The sequence below is a fragment of the Pieris brassicae genome, chromosome 4 (genome assembly GCF_905147105.1).
Source record: "Pieris brassicae chromosome 4, ilPieBrab1.1, whole genome shotgun sequence".
Taxonomy (NCBI): Eukaryota; Metazoa; Arthropoda; class Insecta; order Lepidoptera; family Pieridae; genus Pieris; species Pieris brassicae.
Genome location: NC_059668.1, coordinates 2,724,311 through 2,741,549, shown reverse-complemented (window position 1 = coordinate 2,741,549; position 17,239 = coordinate 2,724,311). Strand labels below are relative to the sequence as shown.

The window sequence follows — 17,239 nt, the reverse complement described above, 5'->3', positions numbered from 1 at the left end:
ATAATCTAGCGTCTATATATCACCTATACGATTTCTGAAGAAACAAAATACTCCGCGCCACAACTTTTAAAAATCTTATTACGGGCTTTTCCTGTGTTTAGGCTCAAAGCGGATTACAAATGGATTAGTCTGTCACCATAAATCTTATTACAAGACAGTATAAGCTTATTTGCATAAACTTAATTCGAGGGGAATAACAATTTTGCTATGTTATGTAGAATATTGGATTGTCTACAACATAAGAACAATCTTTGTCTATTGAAATCTGAGATTCTTAGATCATGATTTGAAATCCCAGATCCACCACAATCTAAGACCCTAAATCCAAAAATAAGTCGAACACAACAGCCTGATCACTTGCCTCATAAAAATTATCAATATCGCTGACCTGTACCCTATTGGGGATTGTGGGACTTATACCACTTCTATCAAAGGGTGTCAGACCTGATACCAATTATGAAAATTTTATGACCTGATTTTTTATCTAGTCCGTATGTTTCGTAGTCTCATTGATCAGTCTTAACATATTATTACATATGTTTATTTTAATGATTTGTTAGTTAAATCACAATGTTATGAAAATAACTTTTTTTCCTTTACAGCGCCATTTAATTAAGAATATCTATAACATACAAAGATGGTCACACTACTGACAGTAATTCAATTATTTTTAAACCTTCTTTTTCTTCTTTCGTGTTTGATGGAATGCTTCTCCGCTATACTCCATCGAGTGTGCTTGAATATCGCAGCAGTTTGTGCAGCATTGCATACTTGGACCTCCATCACTGAAATTAATTCAGTATATTTAAAAAGCTATTTCAATTTGTGGCTTAAAATCAATGAAAAAGACACAATATGATAAAAACAAAAATAGTGCGTATTAATTATAATATTAAATAATTAATTATAATTAAACATAATAGAGTAAAGAACTCTTTGTCTACTACTAACACCCACGTTGTTAATAGAACAAGACTGGCTATGCACTCACTAAAAATGGGTGTCTAATGTCCATGGGCTAAGATGATTGACCTTTTTGGGCGAGCAGTAGGCTTATTTGCCCCCTTATTATATAAAACACTAGATCAAAATTTATTTTGAAAGCTACAGCGTTCCAGCGACGTATATTATGGAGATCTATCCTATAGCTAAGTACATTAATTATGAATTAATAGATTTTTGAAAGTTGGACACTAAATGTAAACTTTTTATACTGGAAAGACTCTGGGAGTTAGATTGAATAACATTTACTTAAATTTTGTTTTATAACAAAACCTTCAAACCGTTATTTTATTGTTTTACATAATTATTATAATCATGAGGAACATGGTACAGTAGTTGTAGCTCTTCATAAATGTAATTTGAAAACGAGTAACGGAAAATTTATTGCCCGTTCTTCTCGTCCGGTCTACTCCTTCGATTTGAGTATTAGTAATTAATATTAATCTACATTAATATGAATAAATTATATTTTGAGATGATCCATAACAATCAAAACGAGCTGACATCTTTCGATTTACAGTGCTCTCCCCCTTTCAACTGCTGCTTCAGTTTACAAAAATAATGTATGCATTGGAAAGGAAAACGAATATACGCAATATTCTTTGTTATATGTTTGTGTAACAATTTTCCGATTGGTACTAGGAAAATTCTCGAAACAGTTTCCTAGAGCGATCCATTCGGTTGTCATGACAAAATCCCGAACCAATCGTTACCGGTTTGTTGATGTCAGTGTACCGAAAAACGTAATTTAAAGCTGTACATGCAGCTTAACGGAATTTCTAGCTATCAATACGATTTTACAGACTATACTTTTATATTTGTTTTGAACTTCTATAACCTCTCTGCCAGTTTTTTTTAGTTTAGCTAAGGAACGACAGGACCTCTAAATTAAACGTTATATGTTTTATACTATTCCTGTATAAGCCGGGGTGTGTATGGATAGGATTTATTCTTATGATTTGTATGTGTGAACGATTAATTAAATAACAGTTTTTAATCTATGTTGAAAATAAAGAAATTTTTAATCATTTTTAATAACTTAATAATAATTATGAGCAGTGTTGGCCTAGTGGCTTTAGTGTGCGCCTTTCATCCCTGAGGTCGTAGGTTCGATCCCCGGCTGTGCACCAATGGATTTTCTTCACATAGAAATGTGCGCATTTAACATTAGCTCGAACGGTGAAGGAAAACATCGTGAGGAAACCGACTGGCCTTAGACCCAAAAGTTGACGGTGTGCGTCAGTCACAGGAGGCTGATCACCTAATTGCCTATTCGATTAACAAATGATCATGAAACAGATACAGAAATCTGAGGCCCAGACCTAAAAAGGTTGTAGCGCCATTGATTATATTTTTTTTATATTAATTACGAGTGGAATATATAAACTATGGTAATTGAATGGAAAAAAAAACTCGGTATTCAAATCCTCAGCTGTTAAAATAAAAAAAAATAATTCATTTATTTGCCTTGAATGTAATATGATGAATTAATTAAAAGACTTTTTTTATTGATTGACGTTATTCATTTTTACGTACTGTCACGATTAGCTTAGCTAAGATAGATAGAGATAGCTAATTTATATCTGCCAAATTTGGAATGGGCCAAAGTCAGGAATTGGGAAACAAATCTAATATATTTGTGAATTAGATATACAATAAATTTGCCCAGTTGCCCTCCTTTTGATTTAATTATGTTAATTTTAATTTTTATTTTGTAGTGTAACGAAGTGTAAATAATTAAATAAATAAAAAATAAATTCCCAAATATTTGCACTAACGACATTTACGCAAACAATAAACAATAGGCAGACAACGCGGTATAAATATACTTTGATAGAAGACAAATAAGTGGGTGTAAAAATAGACCTTACAATTAACAAATAAAAATAAAAACATCTACAATAATGAAAGAAAATCAAATCCTATATCGGTCGTAACTTTTTTGACACAAGTGGCATACGAACAGATGTAAATAAACAACGCCGCGAGGCTTAGTATGGGTATTGCCGGCCTTTGAGGAAATTATGCGTTCTTAAAGGTAAAACTCTAAGCAAACCCCAAAAAGGTGGTGCGCGACAGAAAGAACCCAAAAAGCGTTTTGTTTTGGAACTTCATCATACATATTTAAATAAAAACATATTTTTTTAAATTGTATGTAACACATACGGTAAGTTTTCAGCAATCCATGAACAGAAACAGCTGATCTTCATCGCCACAGCGACGTGGTCACCGTCGAACAGTGCGCCTCCTACTGTCACTCCCACTAGATGACCATGTCTCATGGCCGGTGCGCCCGAGTCTTCCTGAAATTTTTATTTACTTAATGTCAAATCATAGTATACGGTTGAGAGATGGTTGGAGGTATGCTTATATTTTACAATTACGGATGATTTACCGATAGAATGTCGTAAGTTAAGTCGAGAAAGAATGAGATTTGTAGGTTTGGTATATGTCAAAGTACAGGTAGACGAAAAAATGCTTTAAGAATTATTTATATTATATTTTTATTTTAGGAATCAAAGTAGCTAAAATACACTATCAGTAAAATTCAATACGGCTATAATATTCGCAAAATTTTCCTTACCTAACCGCGACTATTATAAAGTATTATACGTACAAAATGTACAACATACTAGATGACATGCCATTTATATTATTTCCAGGAAACATTTATTTAGTTCAATAAAAATAACTTATATACTATAATAAAATATTGGGGTTGATCGTAGAGGGCTGACAATTGTGGGTTGTATGTTGTATCATAAATAAATGAAAACAATAAAAATTGTCTAAAAAATAAAATAAAAATCTTTGGGCTGGACACCCCTTATAACTTAGGGGTTTGAAATACAGATAGTAGCCGATTCTCAGACTTATTGAATATGCATAAGATATTTCATAAGCACCGTTTCGGAGGTGTATGGGAACGAATATACATACACGAGAATTTTATATAGAGATAAACCAGTATAATCCCACAAACCTCTCGCCCATTTATTTTAATATTCCCAGTATCACAACATATAAGCATAATGACATGGACAGTCAAAATAATGAATTCATTAAAAGTTTAATATCCATATAAGGTTGGTCTCAACACTGTTCACGTAATGTTTGCCTCATAAATACGCTAGATGTCAGGTTTAGCAGCACAAAGTAGTATAATAGATTGCACCGTACGTGCAACTTTAACGTTTAGAGTTGGTTAAAAATTGTGAAAAATGCTCCAAAGTGGTTTAGACTGTATATCATTTTGTATTTATGTATGAAAATAATTTGAATACTCTTTAAAGCATTTTCCAAGAATCAGAGGTTATTTTGCGGTAACAGCAAGTATAACACCAATTTATTTTAGTTTTACTCTCAAACATCACACATATTTAAATTAGGACAATTAGATACTTATAAAAATGTGTTAAAGGATGGTTATATGAGTACAAGTGTGAAAAAAATATGAGAACTTAGAAGACGCGGCGATAACCAGATCCATGTAACTTCCTCACAATCGAGTAGGCCGCAATATCGCACCACACAACTGACTTGGGGACTCTTTGTATAGAAGAAGTCGCATTCAATATAATACTAATTAGTTATACTAAAAACTAAATATATTTATTTAGATAATTATTCTATTTGCAGTTCATGAACAATGTGATGGAAAATTCTACATTCTAGACATGTATAATTCGAAAAACAATTGCTATGGATTATTAGTATATAATCATGTATAATAAAGATGTTATCTTATAGTTTACTTATTAAATATATGTTTTCATTTCTTTATAGATTGTTTTAATGATAATGGGATTTTGTGTGTTTCGCTATAGTGTTATAAAATGTAATGATAGTATTGTCTTTTGTTAAAATAGCTTTTACACATTAAGAAAAACACTTTTTGAACGGATTAAAGCTATGTATTATTTTTGAAACTTATAGTTATTTACATAATTCTAAATTTTAATTTTTTTCCGACGTTTCGCGTACTTTTTAGTGTGCGTGGTCACGGTGACTAAAGACGAAAGGTGTTAAATGTCAAAAGTATCACAGCTGCAGAGAAAGTTGTTTTATCTGTATTTATTGCCCCGAAGTTGGTATCGACTAAAAGATGACGGGTTTTTGCAAAAATGGCTCACGGTGTCCTCTGTTTTCGCGGAGTGTTTTTTCTTAAAATGTAATGATAATTAAACCCTCCTCCAAATCCCGCTACCTCTGTCTGCACTTTGCCACTTTCTGTCATGTATCTTGCTGTTTCCTTAATCCGGTCTAACTGCTGCAAATGCCCACCCATTTACGCTTATGAAGAATATTATGAAACTTAACTTTAATTAAAAATACTGTTGGATGTATTAATGTATACATACTTGCTTTGTAAAGTATAGATTGTGGTTGGTTGACTGTATTGATTTTTGGTATTTGTGTATTATCAACTAATCTATTAAAATATGATATGTATGTATTCACACTTCATTTCACACACACTTCACTACGAAGGGGACCTTATCGCAAATAAATATTTGCTACCAGGCAACCCTACAAATAGGTATACTGACTAAACTAAATCTAAAAAACGTAAATTAACATTAATTCAATATTAAATGAAAATAAGTACAAACGCGGTTTATATCATTAAATAAATAACATATACGAGTGCCTCCGCAAAATGAAGATGGTTAATATTTCACTTTGTAAAGAGGTAAAATCAGTAATACAAAATGTACGCGTAAACGAAGCGAATGAAACCACATTAATTACGTACAAAATAAAACAATTTACAAACAGCGAAAACCAACATAATTGTTTATTGAAATCGCAGAAATTTAAGTTTATTATTTTATTATGTCTTCATTTTCGCAAATTATAACGTGCTGGTGCCCGTGAGTTCGTCTGCAGTGCGATTTCGAGTAGCTTGTATTAGTGTGGCGTAGAAAAGAACTTACGTTATGACAATAGTGACTTTAAACGACACTTTTTTGTTCGGTATGGGTTATTTTGTATCTGGGTTTGTCTGAGGAATATCAAAACTGTACCCCACTGGTCCTCTCCAAAAAAATATCGGGTTCTCGAGAGCATCATACAATCTATGAGTGTCCGCAACTCTGATGAGCCGGACATTGTGCTGTGTCCAAACTGCGTCTCGGGACATTGACAACTACTAACTACTACGGCAGCTCTTTCATTTGTGGTCGGGGCACAGAATCTTCTTTTGTCTTCACCACGCAGTCCACGATCTAGATGTATCTCTGCCTAGTTAATATTGCTAGTCACTATCTTTAGCCATTTTAAATGCATGCTCTGAAACATTGTGATCATGTAGAACTTTTTGTATTTTTTGAACTGTGTTTCTTTTCACACCTGGTACGTACTCAGAACGCCTATTAACTTGTGTTTCCTCATCACCCATGAAATAAACTTTCCCGAAATTTGGTTGCGTATTAGTAGCAGGAAGCAAAGAGCAATTGTGGTACATATTTGCCCTAGGATTGTAAAACTCAGGAAAAATCCTTCCAGCTTCCAGCTTCAAATGATGTCATATTGTAGTATGTATTCGTGACTCATCTGTTCATTTGAAAAAAGTTATTTAAGAGGTTCAACCTTTTTCAAATTACAGGTAGGTAACCTTTCTATATAATTAAAATAAAATATCTTTTTGTACGTGTACCTAATCGAAAAATAATTTGCCAATACCTATCCTAATCCATAATTGGGCCTAAACTGCTTTAAGTCAAATACATTTTTAACGCCAGTGCCTTGAAAATTCGCCAAACAGACACAACCATCAACGATATCTGCGCTTACGCGTGTAACTCTGCTCACGTTCGGGTCGCGCAGTCAGCGATAAGCGACTTCTTCCCCCACCTCCCCGCCGTCCGTAGGTCCTTAGTTCGTTTCGAACGTACTTACTTGACATTTTAGACAATTCACACAATATCTTTATAAATTGTAGCCTATGTGTTATTCTGATGAATAAAGCTATATAATTGTAAAGTTTGATTTAAATTTTGAATTAGTTTTTACGTGACAGAGTAACAAACAACCAACCTTACAATCTTTCGCATTTACAATATTAATTACGTATATGACGGCGACACAAGTGTGATTCTTGGGAAAAATTCAGACACGAAACTTAGTACTTAGTGTGACTTCGGTAAGTCAAAAATGTACTTACTGTAAATGGATTTTGACAACATAGTCATAGTTCGGGCTCGTACATATCTGAATCTCTCTATGGTTACCTGGGTCTACCTTCAAAGCCGAGCAAGAGTCATAGATTATGATTCCGAGCTTCTATGTTCGAATGTTTTTAGTTAATTTTGGCAAGATATTTTCCATGCTCTATAATTATAAACGTTTTACTATCGTGAAACTAACGAACTTTAAGAAGTTGGTGGTGGTGGGAGAATTGCTCAAGATAGAGAGAGATTGAGCCAGTTGGAGGACGCCTATACTCCATAAGAGGTCCTTCAAAAATATAATTATTTTTGTATAAAATGTTAAATGTGTATCTTTTGTAAATGGTTCAAGGAAAAATGAGGCTTAATAAGCCAAACCACATAAATGCGTTACCAAAATATTTATCAGAAATCACACTATCTATTTTTTAAACCGTATTAAAATCCGTTTAAGTTTTATATCAGACGGAGGCGGTCGGGGAGTGTCATTAAAATATGTGAGGATAAATCAAAATAATCAGCTAACAGAAGCCATTTACCCACCCTTTAAAAATATAATATATATATAATAATACTTGTATTAATACATTTTCATTTTAAGTGAATTTACATGATTTATTCACGAGAATATCAGATGTATATTATTCATATTAATTAATCTTATTAACACAATAGCGCTTGTTAATAAATTAATTATTTAAATTTGACTAACGACTCACTCCGCGTGATGAATTGTCGCATTAATGACAGTTATAAAAAAAGTAAAAACGCCTGAAATTGATAAAACGTACTAAGTATAGATCATAATACACAAAGTAATCTAAGCTTTAACAAACTCGAGACTGCTCCCTACTTATTACTAATAAATTCAGTAAACCCTTCATAATAGCAACATAAGTAATGAATACAAATAATAATTTTCATCGAACTTACAGCGCTTACGTAGCGATCTTCACTTGTGTAACATATTATTTCATTTGTATTCTCTGAAAAAGAAAAAAAAGTCAATAAATATAACGATATTAATAATTAATTAACATATGCACTTTGATTGTAAAACGATAAAACTGTTTAACATTATTTTCTATATCAAAACTAACACACGCCGATAGCACGAAATACCTCTTTGATCTCAATATAATAGAAATGCCATTTATCTACAGGGACCCAAGCTGATCACTCACCTGGTGATCTAAGACCTAACTAATATGCAGAAGCAATTGAGTCCTAAGGGGAGGCGCTGGGCCTTAGTTTAGACATGTAGCACAAGTACTTTCGAAACACGTTTCCCGTTTACTGAGAAATTTTGCAATCGGATCACCAGCTTTATGGCTGATCAAACCATAAACGTCATCGTCCACAAAACTCCTTCTGGTCCGTGAATGCTTGATAAGGCTAAGTCTTATCCTCGACCCTTTTTTTTCTACATATTAATAATATGGTGCAACTTAGCAACAATTATTGCTATGCGGATACACAGGGGACGCACTTTATACAAGTTGCGAGAATATTTCTCGAGCAGTAAAGCAACACTCTTGTGTCTGAAGTAGAGACATTACAATGTGATGTTACAAACTGGAGTCGACTAAATATTGTCCAATTTAACTACAAAAGGACATAAGATTTTCGCAGTAAAGTTTATGAGATAATAGTAATTTATTATGCATATGATATGATATGAGATAATAGTATTTTTTTGGCGTCGGGACGTGACGACCCCATCGCCCACTGATGAAATAACCTGTGACAGAGGTTATTTCACCAGTGCAGTCAGTCAACCCCCTTCCTAGTGGGAGTGCCATGCTGTTGCTTTCGGGCTTCAGCCAATCGGGCAGGCACGACCGGGGCAGTACCACTGTCTCACAGAAAACCGGCGTGAAGTGATGCAATAGGTTCATCTTATTGTACTCGCGTTTCGTGCGGTGAGTGAGACTCCCGGAGCCCATCAATTCCCCCCCCCAGAATATGAAGATGTAGTTTAAACAGAGATTACCCCAGGGGGGTACCACACGTTTCCGCTGTGGAGAATCCCCCTCTGAGCGTCCACCATCATCGGAACAATCAGTATTCGGTGGTGGATGCACAGGCTGCCCTTCGTATTCTGGGGTGGGCAAAAACTGCTCAAAAAACTATAGGTTTCGATCTCGGGGCAAACGGAAGAATTTACCGAAGGCATCCCCTTCCACGCTCTCAGTAGACTTTACCAATGTTAGGGGGCTCAACTCTAATCTTAACGCGGTTCACTTTCACCTCGAAACTGCGAAGCCGGCCTTATTCTTCCTTACTGAGACTCAGATATCCTTCCCGGCTGATACTTCCTACCTCTCCTACCCGGGGTACAAATTGGAACATTCATTTGTGCCGCGGGCGGGAGTTTGAGTGTACGTCAGAGAGGATATCTGTTCTCGTCGCCTCGGGTCGCTTGAAGGAAGGGACCTATCTAGCCTCTGGCTGCGCGTAGACTGCGATGACCATCCGCGATTCTACGCATGCCTGTATAGGTCCCATAGCGGAAATACCGAAACTGAGCGACTCATTGAGCACATCCAAATGGCTACAGATTCCCTGCTCGAAGGGGTTCCTACCGCTGAAATCGTGATACTTGGCGATTTTAACGCTCACCATGCCGATTGGCTCGGTTCGGAAACCACTGATCACGCGGGAAGATCCTTTCACGACTTTGCTTTAGCTTACGACCTGTCACAAATGGTCCCTGCGATTACGCGAATACCAGATGTGGATGGTCATAAACCGTCTTTGTTGGACCTTCTGCTGACCTCACATCCGGAGACCTATCAAGTCTCTGTTGACCCGCCATTGGGTTCATCGGATCATTGTGTGTTCCGGAGTACTGTGCCTACTACGCGCCCTCCTCGGCCCCGTTTTTCGGGTTGTCGGCGTATTTGGCACTATCGGTCAGCAGATTGGGATGGGATGCGGTCTTTCTTTGCGTCCTACCCTTGGGGGCCTATGTGCTTTTCGTCGGAAGCTCCAGATTCCGTCGCTGCCTCTGTCGCCGAAGTGGTTCTGCAGGGCATGGAACTTTTTATTCCATTCTCTGCGGTGCCGATCGGTGGCAAGTCACAGCCCTGGTTTAAGCGTTCTTGCAAGGCGGCATCGCGTCGAAAGCGAGAATGCTTTAATGCATGGGCGGAGGCGGCGATATCTCGTGATGCCAATACCAGCGAACATAAAAAAGCATATAACTCAGCCTCCAGGTCCTTCAAACGGGAAATCGCTAAGGCAAAGTCAGAGCACATCGCCAGATTTGGCGAGAGATTGGCCCAACTCCCTTCTGGGACCCGAGCCTTCTGGTCTCTCGCCAAAGCTGTACAAGGGAATTTTTGTCAGCCATCGATACCACCGCTGCACAGAGAGGATGACTCGCTCGCCCACACTGCGAAGGAGAAGGCCGACCTCTTGGGCTGTCTCTTCGCGTCCAACTCGACTTTGGATGACCGGTGGAGATCACCACCGGCGATTTCGCGGTGTGATAACTCAATGCCGGAAATCACATTCCAGCAACGTGCTGTTCGCAGAGCACTATCTTCCTTGGACATTCATAAGTCGAGCGGGCCGGATGGTATCCCTCCAATTGTGCTGCGTACATGTGCTCCTGAGTTGGCTCCGGTCCTGACGCGCCTTTTCCGGTACCTGTACTCGCTCGGCACTGTCCCGAAGTGCTGGAAGACCACTTCGATACATCCGATCCCTAAAAAAGGCGATCGCTCTGATCCATCCAACTATCGCCCAATCGCAATAACCTCCTTGTTCTCCAAAATAATGGAATCCATTATTAATGGCCAGCTCTTGAGTTATCTAGAGGGCCACCAGCTGATTAGCGATTATCAGTACGGCTTTCGTCGTGGTCGTTCAGCTGGTGACCTTCTAGTATACCTTACTCATAGATGGGCAGAGGCAAATGAGTCCAAGGGGGAGGCACTAGCGGTTAGTTTGGACATAGCGAAAGCCTTCGATCGGGTGTGGCACAAAGCACTGCTCTCGAAGCTTCCAACCTACGGGCTTCCGAGAAATTATGCGACTGGATCTCCAGCTTTCTAGCCGATCGGAGCATCAAGGTCGTCGTCGACGGAGCATGTTCCGACCTTAAACACAAGGCTGTGTTCTGTCCCCGACCCTGTTTCTTCTGCATATCAATGACATGTTGCAACTTAGCAACATTCATTGCTATGCGGACGACAGCACTGGGGATACTCTTTACACTGGCCGGGCAGGTATTTCTCGGGCAGTTGTCGATGAGTACCGGAACAAACTTGTGTCTGAAGTCGAAACTCTTTTACGTGGAGTCTCGGACTGGGGTAGACTAAACCTAGTCCAATTTAACCCCAAGAAGACACAAGTTTGCGCGTTTTCCACGAAAAAAATACCCTTTGTCGCTACTCCTCTTTTCGAAAATACTCTTCTTGAAGCCACAGCCAGCATCGGAATACTTGGCGTTGACATATCGAACGACGTTCAGTTTCGCGGTCATTTGGAGGGAAAGGCTAAATTAGCCTCCAAAAAGCTTGGTGTGCTCAGCAAGGCGAGACGGTACTTCACTCCGGGCCACCGCTTGCAACTCTATAAAGTGCAAATACGGCCCCACATGGAATACTGTTCTCACCTCTGAGCGGGGGCTCCCCAGTACCAGCTCCTTCCACTTGACCGTATCCAACGAAGAGCGGTTCGAATCGTCGATGACCAATCCCTCTCCGAGCGGCTCGATCCTTTGGCGTTGCGTAGAGATGTGGGGTCACTCTGAATCTTCTACCGCATTTACCATGGAGAGTGTTCAGAGGAGTTGTTCGGATTAATACCTGCAGCTGAGTTTCAGCATCGGACGTCGAGGCAAAATACAAAATTCCACCCGTATCACCTCGACGTCCGACGTTCCACGACTGAGCGTTTCTCAAGGCAATTTTTGCCGCGCACCACCGCTATGTGGAACCAGCTGCCCACTGAAGTATTTCCGAACCAATTCGACTTAGGGTCCTTCAAGAAAAGAGCGTAAAAATTCTTAAAAGGCCGGCAACGCACTCGCGAGCCCTCTGGCATTGAGAGTGTCCATGGGCGGCGGTATCACTTAACATCAGGTGAGCCTCCTGCCCGTTTGCCCCCTATTTTATATAAAAAAAAAAAACTAATCTACGTATCCATCGCTTATTTGGTAATAGAGAGTCTATTGCCAATTGTACTCTTCCGTTCTATGCCCTTGATTTGAGAACATGGAAAATTGGAAGCATTTTATATACATTTCTGTTTTTGACGTTCAAAAGTGTACATACCTATATAAATAAATAATTTTGAATTTTGAATAAATGGCAAATAGTTTAGGTATACATAAAACATTCTTATAAAAATGATAAATGAAATGCGATTGAAGTGGCTACAGTACTTAAAAGTCATTCATTTTATCATGTTAGGGCTGACATGTATTAAAATTTGTTCATACGATATTATAGTCTTTCAACACAGTTCATAAATGGAATATTCCAATATATTTCAAAATACACGAGCTCGTCCGTCAAAAGACTCAAGTACTATGATTTATGTTATGTAAAGAACTTTTCGAGTTAAAACTTCACGTAAAATACTCACGTATCCGATACACAGCCGGTTTTCCCTTTTCTATAATTTTTTTGCAACTGGCAACGTTAACGAAGCCGAAGACTTCAATTGTTAATTTATTTTGCTGTGGAATTTAATTAAAACTTATATCAAGTGTGAACTTATCTGTTACATCTTATGTATTAACTTGGTTTTGAGCTTGGAAAGCCGGAACTTGGCTTTGGAGTCTTTGTAGATAAAATTGTATACGATAAATTAGGTGTTATTCAACACGTAGATAATTAAAAAACGTATTTCTATTACATAAATACAATAATATATACAAAAAAAACGTGATACTTTTTATTTCTAATTTGATAAATTAAATAAACTCGCTACCGCAAATATAAAAAAAAAACATATTTGAATTAAAACAGTATTACATAAATCAAACAATTATAAATTATGATATACGCGTTGTGACATAAGGTAATAGTTTATATATAAAAATTATATCACCTTAAAATAAAGCGTTGTCCAAGAAAATAGTGAAATCGAAAGCATATATTTTCTAAATTATAGTAATAATATTTAAAGACAGAAGCTGTGTTAGTCTAGTGATGAAACCGTAATATAGCGTGCAATTTGTAACCCTGGGATCATATTCGTGCCATGTTTCAATGGATTTTTCTCTATGTGCGCAATTAATATTTTCTCGGAAGGAAAGCAAAATATCGACTGGGAAGCGAATTTTCCTATACCAAAAAATCACCAATTTGGATCTGTAAATATGAACAAAAATGACAATGCATTGTTATGATAATAATAAGATAACAAAATAAGATCTTATTGGATCTATAGTGTAGTTAATAATAATACAAATAAATCAGTGGCAATGAATACAGATTTTTGTATCTGTTTTATGATCATTTGTATTTTGACGACTTTTAGACCCACTAAGGCAAGCCGGTTTCCTCTTGATGTTTTACTCAAGCGTTTAAGCGAATGATGAATGGGAATACGGGAACTTATGACCTCAGGGATCGCAAGCTGAAGCCACTAGGTCAACACTGCTCTACTAAAATGTAGTACATAATATTAATACTAAATGACATATCTGTCAGTTTTTATTGAATGACTTTCGATAGTACTGACAATATTTTTTATTTAACAAAAAATACAATTTGATTTATTGAGTCAATAAAATTGAAAAACAAAATATTTATAAGCCACTCACCTGCGTTCCCATTTTCCTACGCCAATTATTTTTGTAATACGACATTACATTGCCTGTTGTTTGGAGATACGCACTTCTATGTTTACGAATATCCAATTTTGACATTACACTTTGGGTCTCCTGTAAAAATGTTTTTAGATATATGAGCTATCATTAGCTATAATGCGTTATTCGTACAGCAATATTTCTTTTTCTTTTAGTAATAATAACTTATTTGCAAGAACAAAAATGTTATGGTGGTACAATCTAAAGTTCTTATATTCTGCCACACATAATGGCGTGCAAATTTGTCTTAAAACGTGGAACAGAAGTTACAATGACTTTATGAGTCATATCGTTATAGTCAATTCTTAAATTATTTTATCACTAAATCATCACATTAATATATTATCAAATAAATATTATTTATAATGTTACACGCATATTTCCAAAGTAGTACAGTATATATTTTTTCAATGTTATGAGTAAAGTAAAACATACGACATGAATGAAGAGTAATTAAATTACAAAACTTAACGTACTTTTGAATAATTTGTTTTATTTTCTGTTTGTACCCAAAATAAAAAAATTGCACTCGGTAGTTTATTCAAACTGTTCAGAATGCTCGACGCTCGAAAATTGCGCGTCAAAAATGCATGTAAACCTAGGTCCCGCATCTGCGCATGTACTCTGTAACTCCCAATCGCGATATCCAGACATCTATGATGAGGTTTTTGTCCACGCGTGATCAAGATTTACCCACTGAAGTATTTCTGATACAATCAGATTTAGTGTCCTTCAAAAAAGCGTACCTGCTCTTAAAAGGCTGAAAACGCAATCGTGAGCCATCTGGCAATGCGAGTCTCAATTACGGACAACGGTATCACTTAACACGTCGAAGCGCAGCCGTGCGAGTGACACGCGCATAATCTAACACGATCTTTTTAAGACAATCTAATCATGTCTAAGTGTGACCAATGTAATAAACCTTTTTCTAAATCTTTGCCTGGATGTGAATGTGCCCGATGTGAAAAAATGGTACACCTAAATACCAGATGTAGTGGTCTTACCAACAAACAGATAACCGCATTAAAGGCGGCCCCAAGCTTGGACTGGACCTGTGTGGAATGTCAACAAGAATCCCCGAAGCGAAACTCCTCTTTGTATCTAACAGAGGATGCAGAGGAGGATATACCTATGGACACTAAGGGGCTAATACAGAAAATTTCAAAGGAAGTAGAAAAAACTATAAAGAAGGAAATAAACGAATTCAACCAATCTCTGCAATTTCACAGTACGAAGCTGGACGAAGTATTAGGTTGTATTGATGCTTTTAAAAACACCATAAAAGTTTTAGAAAGAAAAAACACGGAACTAATACACAAAAACAACAATCTGGAATTGAGGGTATGTGCATTGGAGCAGCGTTTCCATGAGATGGAACAGGAGAAACTTTCTAATTTTATAGAAATAGCAAACGTCCCCCCTGCGAGTGAAGAGAATGTGAGAAAATTAGTTGAAAATGTAGCATTAAAACTTAAACAGCCCTTCGACAGTATCCGTAACACAATGCGATACCAAGGTAAAAACGACCAACCGGGCATTATACAAGTAAAACTTAATGATAAAGCAACCCAAGAAAAGTGGATTAAAGCTGCAAAAACCATTAAAACTATGGTGGCCGATGTTTGCCCCTATGAACCCAACAATAACAAAATAGTATTCATCAGGGAAGCAATGACTAAACACAACAAAAGCGTTTTATGGGAAGCCAAACAGGAATTAAAGAATAAACAAGGATATAAATACGTATGGTTTAAAAACGGTATGGTGCGTGCAAGAAAGGATGAAAACACTAAAATACAAAACCTAAGATCAGTGTTGGATATACAAGTGCTAAAAAAAAGACAGAATGCCAATTAACTGACCAATTTAAATGCATATAAATTATTATTATTAAGATGGATAGTTTAACTAGTGATATTTGTGAATTAGAAGACTGTATAAACATAAGTGATTTTGTGAGTAAAATTCCCAGTAGACATTTAAATCTATTGTGTGTACACATAAACATAAGGTCAATCATAAAATACTTTGATAGTCTTGAGCAATGTACTTATGCGGCTGGCGCTGTTGACGTTATTGTGCTTACAGAAGTAAACATTTCTGATAAAATCAGTTGTCTGTATAATTTAGATGGATACCATATGTTTTCGGCACTCAGAAACGGTAGGAAAGGTGGAGGTATCGTAGTATATGTAAAAAAGAAACATAAATTTAATATGAAAATTGTAAAAAGCCAACATTTCGAGAATATACTTTTTACCATCACAACTCAGACAAAATACACTGCTCAAATTTGTGCTATTTACCGCCCACCTAGCCTAAGCAAGAACCTGTTTATTGACGAACTTCATAATATTATTAAGAACAACTGTCAGAAAAATATTGATTTGTATCTATTGGGAGACGTTAATATAAATCTAAAGCTAGACATTCCTATAAAACATAAATATTGCAACACATTACACAGTTTAGGCCTTATGTGTGGGATCACAACTTACACTAGGGCGGAACTATACAAAGGAACCATTACAAAATCATGCATAGACCACATATACGCTCGATCCCAAACACACGACCTATACACGGCAACGGTTGGCACAAAACTAGCGGACCATCGAGCGATCGTGCTTGCTTGCACTAAAACACAGTCACAGAATGTTCCAACATATAAAACATTAATTGACAATAATAAATTAACGATCCTTCTAGAGCAAATTGATTGGAAGCCGACATTAGAAATGAAGTGTCCTATTGGTATATATAACTTCATACAAAATAACTTAACACAAGCATATAAAAAATCTGAATGTACAGTTAAACTTAAATCTAACTCTCTTCGAAATAGTAACCATTGGATTAATAATAGAATTATTAAAGGATGTCAGTACATAGATAAACTTTTTACTCAATATATAAAAGATCCAAACAACTTAATACTCAAACAAAAATATAATAAAACCAGAAATTATGTCAATAAATTAATAAATAAAACTAAAAATAAAAAAATTAGAATCAATATAGAAGCTAATAAAAATAATCTAAAAAATCTATGGGACATATTAAACCAACTAACAGGAAAAATTAAAACATCCATGGACGTAGCTATACAAAACGCATTTGCAAACCAAAATATTACATGTAAAGATATTGCAAATAATTTTGCAACTTCCTTCCACAATAGTATTAGTAATATAGCAACCAACTGTGTAAATCCACTGTTAGATAAAAGCTCCTACCA

At 36.4% G+C, this 17,239-nt stretch overlaps 2 protein-coding genes across 3 annotated transcripts in view; one reads left to right on the top strand and one right to left on the bottom strand.

Moving 5' to 3' along the window:
• Window positions 1–592: 592 nt before the first annotated feature.
• The window catches only part of LOC123708714, a 28,516-nt gene continuing 11,869 nt past the window's right edge, over window positions 593–17,239 (bottom strand). For both annotated transcript variants that reach the window (XM_045659561.1, XM_045659562.1), the window contains 5 exons: window positions 13,957–14,076; window positions 12,771–12,864; window positions 8,106–8,158; window positions 3,169–3,305; window positions 593–785 (listed from right to left, as the gene is read on the bottom strand). In XM_045659561.1, the coding sequence (XP_045515517.1) occupies window positions 671–785; window positions 3,169–3,305; window positions 8,106–8,158; window positions 12,771–12,864; window positions 13,957–14,076 (519 nt within the window). In that variant the 3' untranslated portion in view covers window positions 593–670. The remainder of the gene's footprint in view (window positions 786–3,168; window positions 3,306–8,105; window positions 8,159–12,770; window positions 12,865–13,956; window positions 14,077–17,239) is intronic.
• Window positions 15,071–16,030, top strand: LOC123708715. Its single transcript, XM_045659563.1, has one exon. It carries the CDS (start codon window positions 15,133–15,135, stop codon window positions 15,856–15,858), a length of 726 nt encoding a protein of 241 aa, XP_045515519.1. The 5' UTR covers window positions 15,071–15,132; the 3' UTR covers window positions 15,859–16,030.

What these genes read in the sequence shown, in the direction of transcription:
- LOC123708715 (XM_045659563.1), top strand. Translation starts at nt 15,133, where the DNA reads ATGGACACTAAGGGGCTAATACAGAAAATTTCAAAGGAAGTAGAAAAA.